The 12,641-nt window shown below is 38.2% G+C and overlaps 1 protein-coding gene across 7 annotated transcripts in view; it reads right to left on the reverse strand.

The window, feature by feature from the left end:
• Nucleotides 1–12,641, reverse strand: part of INPP4B (inositol polyphosphate-4-phosphatase type II B) — a gene marked incomplete at its 5' end in the record, with an annotated part of 191,005 nt that overhangs the window by 85,869 nt on the left and 92,495 nt on the right. For all 7 annotated transcript variants that reach the window (XM_021394498.1, XM_021394499.1, XM_021394495.1 and 4 more), the window contains 2 exon segments: nucleotides 4,517–4,621; nucleotides 9,520–9,650. In XM_021394498.1, coding sequence (XP_021250173.1) covers nucleotides 4,517–4,621; nucleotides 9,520–9,650 — 236 coding nt within the window.

Genomic DNA, 12,641 nt, shown 5'->3' on the forward strand with positions numbered 1-12,641 from the left:
AACTGCTACAAACTGTTCAAAAATATCACCGTTATATCTAATAGAAGACACAGCTCTTCAGTGCTCATAAAATGAAGCTTATTTCAGGAAACCAAACAGATGGGATGTTGAGTAATAGATACAAAAGCCATTTATCCAACAAAAGGCAAGTATAATCACCTTCAATTATCTTCTGTCATAGTTATAATTTAGTGCAACCAGAACATCCTAAACATATTGATGAATTCATTTAGTATAAACAGAACTAAAAAGAGTTCCCCATAACTAGGGTGTCAGTCTTACAAAGATATATGCATTTATGTATCTCCTAATTTTAACACTAGTTCTCATCTTTATTAATGCTCCGTAATCTCTAAAAATGAGTGTAGCTAGAACAATGTTATCTAATTCTCATCTAAAGAAAAAAGGAAGAGTTTTATAATTTAAAGAAATATCTAAATTTAGCAGAAGATTCTGACATTTGTCTGTTTCTAGTTTGGGGACAAAAAGTAGAAAATCAGTCAAGAACAAAATAAAGTAGTGCTAAAATTGTAGCTAAGTTGCATACTTCATTTCACATTACAACTTAGCAAATAAACGTACTTATTCCCAGAGAGGTTTTATGAAAAGACACAAAATTAGGAATACAAATGGCCACCAATTTAATCTTAAATACTTTTGTTATAGTTATTAACCAACTTCAAAACACTAGCTGAATTAAAAGTTGTGCTGTTATATTCTGTCACTATAAATCTCCACGCTGTACGAAAGTTTTAAGGTGCTGTTGTTTAGTAGAAAAAATAAAAAAATAATGAACTAAAACAGTTCTAATAGGGAATTGAAGTCTCTTTCCTATCCCAGAAGTAGATGAACATCAGCAATACATAACATGACAATCCTGTAATTATTGTTTGTTTTTACAACATAGGTTACTCTAGAAGTAATTCATCCTAATTATTTCCATGCAAACTACAAAAGATACAAAGAGCACAATAACACTATTTGATAAAGCAAATTCTCAGTCACGAAGCACTATTTTTCAACGCGTTCACCACCATTAGCTATGCATTTTTGCTAGCTATGAACAAGAGCTTGCGTGCCACGCTCGTAAAAATCTGCACCGGCACAGGTGACCCACTGTTTCACAGCTGCTACGACAGTGCCTTTGCTAGGAAAATGTTGCCAACGCAGTCCATCTTTCATCGGTCTGAACAGATGGAAGTCAGAAGGTGCCAAATCCAGATTGTATGGTGGGTGTGGGAGGACAGTACGGCTGAGATTGGCCATGTGCTCCATGGTCTTCAGACTGCTGTGGGGCCTGGTGTTATCCTTTTGCAAGAGAAAGGTTGTCTTCTTCTCTGGGCTGGCTCTGGAAGTTCCAGCTTTCAGCTTATTCAGCATGGCAACGTACAGGTCAGAGTTGATGGTTTTGGTGGGTTTCAGGAAATCCAGAATGATCACCTCTTTCCTATCCCAAAAGACAAGCACATCATTCCACTTGCTGAGGGCTGTGCCTTGAAATTCTCTTCCGTGGGGAATTCATACCTCACCACTCCACGGACTGCCGTTTTGACTCTGGCTCACAGTGGTGTCACCACGTCTCATCGCTGGTCATGGTGCAATCCGGGAAACTCTCACCTTCAGCCTCACACTGATGCAGTGTTACTTCTGTTCCTGAGTGAGCACTTGTGGGACCCACCTGGTGCAAACTGTGATATTCCAATGTTGCCACCATCATTTCCAATGCATTTAAGCCAATATCCAGCTCCACACACGGTTCCCTGGTCGCAATCTGCCATTTTGTGTGGATGTGCTGATCGAGATACTCTTCATGTCGTGGCGTGACAGCTGTGCGCAGCCATCTGCAACATGGATTGTCTTTCATGTGACTGTCGCCACTCCTGAAACACAGCCCACAGCCTCCCTGTGTTCACATCCGCTACTTGGTTTCCATAAACGTTCAGCAATCATCAGAGAATGTCAGTGGGTGCAATGTTTTCTGCATAGAGGAATTCACTTCTGCTTCATACACACTTCCACGTCAGATGTCATTTTATCAGTGTCATTCTGCTGCCATCTGCCGCGTGGCAAAAAAATGTAACAGAATATTGGCAGGAATGTTCAGCCTCTAATGCTTTGCCATCAACATCTGCCTCTGACATTGTGTGCCAGCACAATAAAATAGGAGGCATAACTTTTGGAGCAGCCCTAATATTTTATAATCCGCTTAGAGAAAGAGTGTATTGCTAAGGCAAAAACCTTACACAGTGTAATTTGCATATTTGTAGAGTGCTTGTAAATCCAGCAGATCTCAGTTTGTCCACAAAACATTCTCTATACTATGGTCATCTGTATTTACCTAATATAATGTTTTCTTTGCATAGGATGCTGCTAGAACTCTATCCAAGCAGCAGACTTCTCTATTAAATGACAGAATACATTATAGAAAATTAACCCCACTTTCTAGAAGGCATAAATACTCTATTTTCAGCACAATCCTTGAGATAATTGCATTTAAGACTAAGCAAATGCTTACATAGCACAGAATAGCATTGAAAAGCTCATTTAGTCACGAGCAGAACTGGGTTCATTAAGGTTCCCTAGGAAATAGGAAATGTTACGTTTAGAAATAACATTTGGCTACTTATATCACACCTAGGCTGTTGAGTCCACACTACAATCTCTGGGGAGAAATCTTGCATGCTGTACCGCTATATCCGGTGCCACAGTGAAAAAACTACCTCAGAAACAAGACAGGTAAGACTGGCTTTTGCACAGTGATTGGCACTACAGATCATAATGAAAAATTCAGTCATTGCCTAGACACACGTGCATCCTACCGAATATTGTGCAGCATGTCAGTATGAAACAATACAGTATTAGTTCTGCACTGGTACAACAGAATATTTTTAACCACACATAGTTACAAACGTATTTCAATGCACGTCTATTCTACATTTGTTTATTTGTTTGAAAAGTCGTAAGTACAAAAAGAGCATGAAACTCCTGAAATTCTTTTCTAAAAAAACTTAAAAGAAATGTAGTTAACCGCTCCTTAGTTTTCCAAGATCTGTGGTCAGTATCAAAATCTTGTGGCTTCAAAGGACAAGGCAGAGAAATCCCTTGCATAGCTTCAACACCACACATGATTTTTAGGTTCCAGCACAGACTCATAGCTTTCATCAGTCTCAGCGATGGGTATGTGTGGGTGTAGGTTTCAGAATTTGTAGAGAAATGTGAAGGAAGGGGTAGCTGGTCATTTCTTTGTTCTCATGATTTTCTTAACAGTTGGTCTCTAGGGACAATATATACTCAGTTGCTCTAGAAATATCTCAATCAACTTCTTAGGTATTTAGAAGTAGATGAACAATTCTGAGAGAATGAATTTCAACCACACAGGAAAGTAAGCTGGTTCCACATTTGGACATAAAACAAAGACAGGAAATGTTCACATCGAATTTCTAGGGAGCACTAATCAAAGTGAATAATTAAATATCTCTACAGCAGTAGGAGTTTTTAAATAATGAATTCATAAACTTGAACTTATTAGAAAGGCTCAAAGAGCTGGGGCTATTCAGCTTCGAGAAGAGAAGGCTCTGGGAAGACCTGATGGCAACCGTTCAGTATCTAATGGGGAGCTATAAGAAAGGAGACAGACTCTTTAGCAGGGTCTGTAGTGATAGGACAAGGGCAAATGGTTTCAAACTTAAAGAGGGGAGATTTAGATTTAATATAAGAAAAAAGATTTTTATATTAATGGTGGTGAGGCACTAGCACAGGTTGCCCAAAGAGGTGGTAGAAGCCCCATCCCTGGAGACATTCAAGGTCAGGCTGGATGGGGCTCTGATCTAGAAATCTGATCTAGCTGTAGGTGTCCCTGTTCATTCCAGGGCAGTCAGACTAGATGACTTTTAAGGGTCCCTTCCCACTCATGTGATTCTATGAAAAATTAAAAACAAAGGGTTAACAAGGAATAGTCATATAAGAAATCTGTATTGTGCCACACTGCATATATCTTACACAAACTAATACTGTACAAACTTCAGTGGATGGTAAAGTAAAAAACATATGAAATTAATTTCAAAATTTTATTTAAAAGTCACTGTATTTCTTCTGAAATTACTTCTTCCTCAATATTATTTCAAATCCACTTAAGTCCAAATTGCAGATGAATTTACTGAAGAATCAATTTACTCCTAAAACTTGCTGTGCTTTTTTTTTTCTGAAGCATCTTCACATTCCACCTAAACAGTTTAACAAAACTGTAGCTGGTATCCTTCAATTAAATGAAAAATTAGAAATGACTAAGACTCAGCTCTCTAAACATACTACCTTTCAGGTCTACTGTGGTTGTAAGGTTTCATCTGAAAGTTTTATGTTCACCTGATGTTGACTCTTGAAACTGGATATGCAAATTAACATTTTTGCTTCTTAAAAAGGGTTAAAATGGGAACCATAACTCTCAGCTGTCAGTTTGATTGTAATTCTAAGTATACTTTGTCATACTTAGGAGATTTCTCTGCAAACTATGCTTTACCTTTCAATCGAGGACTATGCACGTGCATTCTCTGCAGATGGAGATTTATTGGGATGAATTCTAATGTTTTTTCTCCTTTGCTACAGCTTGATTTGAAGGAAGAACCTGAAAAAAAAAGAAGTTTAAAGAATCATTATCTTAAGCACCCTGCAGATGTTTTGTCTTCTTTTTAATGCGAGGACAATACTTGTAGCTTTCCTTAATTTACTTTTAATGTGTAACTGTATATTAGCAGAAGAATGGTTCACTAACAGTCTCAGCATGTATCCATATTACAAGCAACAAAACTGCTTTTAATTCAGAGAACAATCTAATTTTTTATTCTAGGTGATATGCATTTTTTTCCTGCTGCCTGAAATAGGTCTGCAGTCTGCTGGAAATAATGCCATAGTTAATGGGCATTATGTTTATTCTGTTTGAAAAACACAGTCGTACAGAGATACGATGGTACTACATTTTCACAAACATTTTTTTTATTAAAAGAAAAATATTACATTGACTGAGCTATGTATTCTTCCCAGAAAGTTCCAATTAAAGAAGCATAAAATGGCTTAAGAAAAGCTATAAATTACTTTTCCTTCTTAAAAAAATCCGGTATGAGAAAAAAAGCACAACGCTGTCCAAAAAAATCTGGCTATGTGCTTCAGAAGAATGAGATTATGAGCAACTCTACTGTGGTATAAAGGAATATAATTAAAGCCTCATGGGAATAAATAGGATCTACCTGGAGGTATTTAATAGGGCATATATACAAAGCCAAAGGTCGTGCATTAGTAAAGAGAGGTGGTCCTACATTCTCACTCAGGCAGCACAAGTTATATCGTTTTGTCAGCATCCTACATTCTTGCCTGTTAATCGCTTCAACTAAAATTTCTCTGATATTAGTTCTAATATTAGTCTCTGATTTCTCTCCCCTCCCCCACAAAAAAATCTGAAAAGGTTCAACCTTTTCTTGTGTGTGGGGAGAGTAAAACATGCATTTGAAATTATTTGCTCAGTCAAAATTTCCTAGAGGTTGTCTGTTGGAATTGCCATAAATTCCAATGCAACTAAGCATACTTTAGCCTCCCAATGCAAATCATATTGTCAGATGGCACCAATGACACCACAAAGCAAAGCTACTGAGGTACTAGCAAATTTGCAGAATTGCATGAGCTTTAACAAGACCATAGACAGTAGATGCAAGGTCATGATGTACGCAAAAATGACTTAATGGTCACTCTTTTTGGCTGCAAATCCTGCATTCTCATCCTAGGCAAATGTATTCAACAAAGTATTCACTGCATGTCTTACTCACCTGTGCCTTCATTATTCCTATTCCTCAAACATAAAAACTTCTGTGAAGACCACTTTAATGTCTCTGTAAAGATTACGACATACTGGAACATCAGGTAACTCAAGTCGAAGTTTCACCCTATCCAGTCAGCTGCCAGGGCTAGCATTCTGCCTACACTACCCATATTTTCACCCATGTGCCCAGGAGAAGATAGCTTTCAGTCAGAACACCACGAAAGAACCACAAGTCACTCAAGTTCAGTACAGAGAAGAGCAGGATATGCCCTGAGCTGTCACAGGATTTTAAAAGCCATCTGTGTAGCTATAATTGCATAGAAGTTCTGACCTAGGTACAAGCCATATATAGGCTAATACTGCTATAGAAATGAAATCTGAAAGCAAAATGAACTCTTAGCCACATTTAAATCTGTTCTAGATTTTACTTGAATTTTAGGCAGCCAAATCCTTCATTGCCTACAGGATAAAAATACAGATCTGGTATTTTAGTCTGACTCTATACACATACATACAATAAAATTCCCTTTCCTCCTCCCCACCTCTGCCTCCATTTATGTAAGGTATATAGTACACATAAAAAATGTTAGATCTTTGTGGAACTCTGAAGGAACACTTACTGCCCAGAGATTTATCATCTAACTTAATTTGTGCTTTAATAAGAATAAATATTGCGCAGGATTTAAAGTAAATATTGTCTTCTTCAGAATTACTGTACTATTAACTGGTTTTACAATGTACATATATACCACTGAACTTTCTAATGTTAACAGAAATTTTCACGCACCCAGAAAAATAAGGATTTTCCCTAATACAAATAATTACTTTACCAACGGCATATTACTGAGGAAAAAAGGAGTTGTTGAAGACATGAGGTTTAGCTATGTCCCTCAGTGTTGACATCCAAATTAAGTTCTCCTCATTTATCTTAAATCTTCAGCACAATTATTAGGTTGTTTAGTTTTGAAAGCAATGTTCCTACTTTGTTTCGTGTGCTGGTTCTATCCTCGTCAAGAATCTTGGGTTCCCTGGTCCACTGCAGTTAGAATCATAGATCAAGTCCATTTCTTGGCTCCATACAGAACCACCCAAAAATCAAACGATATTTCTGAGTGCTTTGGTCAAACACTTCTTGAACTCTGGCAGCCCAGTGCTGTGACCACTGCCCTGGGGAGCAAATCCATGCTGTTCCCTCAGGTCCTGTCACTGTTTCCAGAGAAGACATGAGCACCTCCTGCCCCTCCACTCTCCTCCTGAGGAAGCTATAGGCCACCATGAGACCTCTTCTCAGCCTCCTCTTCTCTGGGCTGAACAAACCAAGTGATCTGAGTCTCTCGTCATACTCTTTGTCCTCCAGACCCTTCACCAGCTCTCCTTTGGATGCTCTCTAATAGGTCTTCTCTACACTGTCGTGCCCAAAACTCTACATAATGCTTGTGGTGAGGCTGTCCTACCCTATCCATCAGCCAATTGCTCACCCATCACATTGTGATCTCGTCTAGCTGTTTGCTGGACATTTTGTCCATAAGAATACTCTGAAAAACAGTATTGAAGGATTCGCTGAAATTCAAAAAGATTACGTTAACTGGTTTCCCTTGGTCAACCAGGTGCATAGCCTTGTCATAAAAGGAGATTAAGTTAAACAGGACTTCCCCTTTGTGAACCCATGATGGCTATGACCAATGACTGCATTGTCTTTCAGGTATTTCTCATTAAGACAAACCATTTAATATCATCAGCCCTTTTCAAATTCACTTGTCACAATAAATAAAGGCCTTGCACAATTTATATATAGTAAATGACATTGTCTTTTTTTTTTTTAAATCCCAAGAGGCCATTTTAATATTTTCCTTAAAGTGTTACTTAATATACCGATTCCTTCACCATCTGTATCTATTTCCTTGCATATGATACTTTATGGAATGCTTTCAAAATCGAACTAACAAAGCCTTAAAAAAATGTGCATTAGTCAAAACACCAAAACGTAAGTCACGTCATACAGTAGTCTGCCAAAATCAGAACTGGAATATTCTGATGATGGTAAACAAGCATAAATACAAGAAACTACAGTTGTGCAACCAAAATGCAATTGATTATACAACATTCAGTATAACAGATGAGCTTCCTTCTCACTGCTGCCAAAACATTTGGTTTCAGTAAAGGGCTTTTTTTTTTGTTCATATACTAAAACAGGATTTCTCTTTTCCTGTGACTAAAGAAGATATCTCTGAACAATATGAGGTGACAAATACCATGCTCAGTTTTCTATTAGAAGATGATAGATCACAGATAACCTTACAATTTTAATGATTATTATGGAAAATAAAGATTTCTGTCTCACCTACTAAATGCAGTAGATTAATTATAAAAAGCATGTCCAATTCTGTGAAAGAAAAAATTAGTTTCTAAAGCAATTTAGTTGCATATTGAACTAAAACAAGCCATGCCATTTCTCAGTAAATAAAGAAAAGTTGGTTGGTTGGTTTTTGTGCAACTGTAGAAAGCTGGAAATAGATAAGAAAATAATGCAAGTTAACCCTTGTAGTCATCTGAAATTTCAAAAGAGGTAACTAAATGCTGTATATGTAAACACAATGCACAAAGACCTGTTAATCGCTGGCAAGCCCATGCCTACACATACAAAGTCACATAGCTAGTAAGGAGAATACAGAGTGAAACAGCATACCCAATAGTGGCAGCACAACCATAGAAAATGCATAATGAGAAAGTGATTATGAGGATCACTGGCAAGAAAGCAGCAACAGGGCCTCTGCAGTCACTCAGAGCACAATTGTCTATTTCCTTCTGGAAAAATCTCAAAAGCAATAGTGAATGGAGGTGGAAGGCATGCTATGAACAAAAAAAATAGTTCGCTCCAAATACAGTGTTATTCGGGAAGTAATTCCAGCAGTCTTATCAAATAGAAAAGAACTAACATAAGTTCTTTAAATGATCTGTGAACAATCAAAAGAAAAGTAATTCAAAAGCGTAAGTACTTTGTTCTGAAGTCTTTTCTTGTTCTTTTTATACGCAAGAACTTCTAAAGGTGAAAAAGACCAGCTGCCTCCTTGTACATCTGTCACTGACGCTGCCTTTATTCAACTCGTGTGTGGACACTACAATACATTGCAGTCCATAGGATCCTGACAAATATTAACTGAACAAACACCTCACGTGCATCAGACCACTGCGTGTGAAAAAAAGTAGAAGTATAACACACTGCTACTTCTGGACTGTGGACAGACCGCACATCCGACATAAATTATGTGCTTTTCTGGCACAACCTGAGCAATAACATATGCACTAAGGATATGCAAAACATATTACAGTTGTTCTCTACACTGTTAAATGCAACTTATGTTTCAAGAAAAACTGACAGAACTACCTCTCTAAGACTGTTTTCAGCTGTCAGGTGGTACTCGATATTACTAGAGCAGTAAATTCAAGGGAATATGCAATTAAACCAGGCACATCCACTTTCCCACTTTTTGGTTGCTGTATAACCATGTGCTATGTTAATTGTGAAACCATGCTGGAATGCATGGAAAAAAAAAGAAAACAGAAGAAACAGGGAACCTCTCAGTATCTCAGAAATGAAATGAATACAAATATTTTGGTTTTGTCTTTTATTTCTGCTGAATACTTTAGTTTATAATAAGTGTTGACTAGGTTGACAGCTAAGTTCTCCAGCTGAGGGGAGGCTGCTTTCATACCTGTATACTTTCCAAGCTCTGCGAGAGTATCTTGATATATGCTCAACATCTGATCACAGTGAGCAATAACACTTTTACGCATATTATCCCAGTGAGGTGCAAGTTCTCCCAAGTCTTTAAGTTCCTGATTCCTGTACCAAAAGGCAAAAAGAAATGGCTTTAATTCATTAATCTGTTAACACTCACCCAAATGAATCCAATTAATCCAAGACAGTTTATTAAAAAAACACCAAAAGCCCTTTCCAAATGAAATAAAATTATCATCTCAGGTCTGTTTTCATGCCACTTACAAAGTTTGCTGATTTCAACTCTATTTTTCAACCATGCAATAAAGAATGTCAAATCACTGAATAATACAATAATTTAACGTTCCAAACACATCTGGTACAACTGCAATGGCCTGCAAAGTGAAATATTGTTTCTTCCCTGTAGGCAAGAATGCTTTCAGGCTCCAAAGAACTGTGTTCACAATAAGAAACATTTTGTGAAGAAACGGTAAGCACCACTGCAAAGAATACAAAGTTCACTTCTTTTTGAACACTTAATGTTATAGCTGTTTTATAAGCTCTACTCTTAGGATACTTTCATACACACCATTGTAGCAGTATTTCTACAAATGTCCATTTACCCAACACAATAGTCCTGTCATGTGCTGCCATGCCAACCTTGTTCCCCTCCAAGCCTTCCCCTCCCCCACATTTCTTCACTGTAAAAAGGAGAACAAAACAAAAAGTGACAATTTCCCTAAAACATAATCTTCAGCCTTACAGCTGTGTTCATCAGGTCAAAACAGCAATGTTATGGTAACCACACATATCACTAAAATGCAAAAGGAAATCCTTTAGCAAATTATCAGTCTTCCTGTACACTCTTTTGAGAGCTGACAGGATCAAAATAGAGATCACTAACTTCCTAGACTAACAAGCACAGGTACTTACAGTGCATCGGGCTTTCTGTTTGTTTTCCCCAATTCCAAAGTAAATTCAATCCCAGAGCTTCTACGCGTACATCTTTACATTTTCTTTTTCCCAAAGGCAATAATCAATCCAAGATACACTGGATTTGGATACTATTTGAGTGTTGTGAATTCTTACTATTTGTCACACTGCTGTTGGTGACTCAGCGCAACTCTGTTCTCAGTCATGGTTAAAAATAGAACAATCTTTTCTGCAACTAAGTTCCATCACAGTACCAAGCTTTGTTAGCACTGTTGGGAACCTCGCCCCAAAGTAAATGAACAGATCACAGAAACAAAGTATTTTAGAAGTTATTAAGTGTATAGTCCATAGTAATACCCCACGATATTCTATTTTAAATATATATATTAGAATTGTTTTAACAATATTGCAGTACTTTATATCAGAACTTATTTCACTGAATAACTCCAAAATACAGTTCAAACAGTAAACAAATCAAATAACAACTGTGAAATTGATGGAAATCACTATTATTAGTCCTCCCAAAGGAAATTTGTAACTAATTAATGTTTTCAATTCAAACATGGAATTTTGAATAATTTATTAACAGAGCAGTAAACTCAGAGCAATGTCAGTATTGTAAGAGGGCTGCTCCAAAAGTTATGCCTCCTATTTTATTGTGCTGGCACACAATGTCAGAGGCAGATGTTGATGGCAAAGCATTAGAGGCTGAACATTCCTGCCAATATTCTGTTACATTTTTTTGCCACGCGGCAGATGGCAGCAGAATGACACTGATAAAATGACATCTGACGTGGAAGTGTGTATGAAGCAGAAGTGAATTCCTCTATGCAGAAAACATTGCACCCACTGACATTCTCTGATGATTGCTGAACGTTTATGGAAACCAAGTAGCGGATGTGAACACAGGGAGGCTGTGGGCTGTGTTTCAGGAGTGGCGACAGTCACATGAAAGACAATCCATGTTGCAGATGGCTGCGCACAGCTGTCACGCCACGACATGAAGAGTATCTCGATCAGCACATCCACACAAAATGGCAGATTGCGACCAGGGAACCGTGTGTGGAGCTGGATATTGGCTTAAATGCATTGGAAATGGTGGCAACATTGGAATATCACAGTTTGCACCAGGTGGGTCCCACAAGTGCTCACTCAGGAACAGAAGTAACACTGCATCAGTGTGAGGCTGAAGGTGAGAGTTTCCCGGATTGCACCATGACCAGCGATGAGACGTGGTGACACCACTGTGAGCCAGAGTCAAAACGGCAGTCCGTGGAGTGGTGAGGTATGAATTCCCCACGGAAGAGAATTTCAAGGCACAGCCCTCAGCAAGTGGAATGATGTGCTTGTCTTTTGGGATAGGAAAGAGGTGATCATTCTGGATTTCCTGAAACCCACCAAAACCATCAACTCTGACCTGTACGTTGCCATGCTGAATAAGCTGAAAGCTGGAACTTCCAGAGCCAGCCCAGAGAAGAAGACAACCTTTCTCTTGCAAAAGGATAACACCAGGCCCCACAGCAGTCTGAAGACCATGGAGCACATGGCCAATCTCAGCCGTACTGTCCTCCCACACCCACCATACAATCTGGATTTGGCACCTTCTGACTTCCATCTGTTCAGACCGATGAAAGATGGACTGCGTTGGCAACATTTTCCTAGCAAAGGCACTGTCGTAGCAGCTGTGGGTCACCTGTGCCGGTGCAGATTTTTACGAGCGTGGCACGCAAGCTCTTGTTCATAGCTAGCAAAAATGCATAGCTAATGGTGGTGAACGCGTTGAAAAATAGTGCTTCGTGACTGAGAATTTGCTTTATCAAATAGTGTTATTGTGCTCTTTGTATCTTTTGTAGTTTGCATGGAAATAATTAGGATGAATTACTTCTAGAGTAACCTATGTGAAATACAGCTATTTATCATTTTCTTCACCCACTCCAAATCCTCTCGCCAAGTATTTTTCAGGTAATTTCATTCATCAACATGACACATCTTGCACTCAGCATCATCTTCAACACTTCTTACAGAATCAGAATTAAGCTTTGCTTTCTAAATTTTGCTAAGCTCCACAAAACTGTCTACAAGCCAGTCTTTTCTGTCCCTGCTGTCTTAGATTCAGGCGAGACAGAATTGTTTTGCTTGAGAGTGTCTGGTATTACATTATGTTTTGGTTCTGGGAGAAAAGCA

This window comes from Numida meleagris, chromosome 4 (assembly GCF_002078875.1).
Source record: "Numida meleagris isolate 19003 breed g44 Domestic line chromosome 4, NumMel1.0, whole genome shotgun sequence".
In the NCBI taxonomy this organism is placed as follows: Eukaryota; Metazoa; Chordata; class Aves; order Galliformes; family Numididae; genus Numida; species Numida meleagris.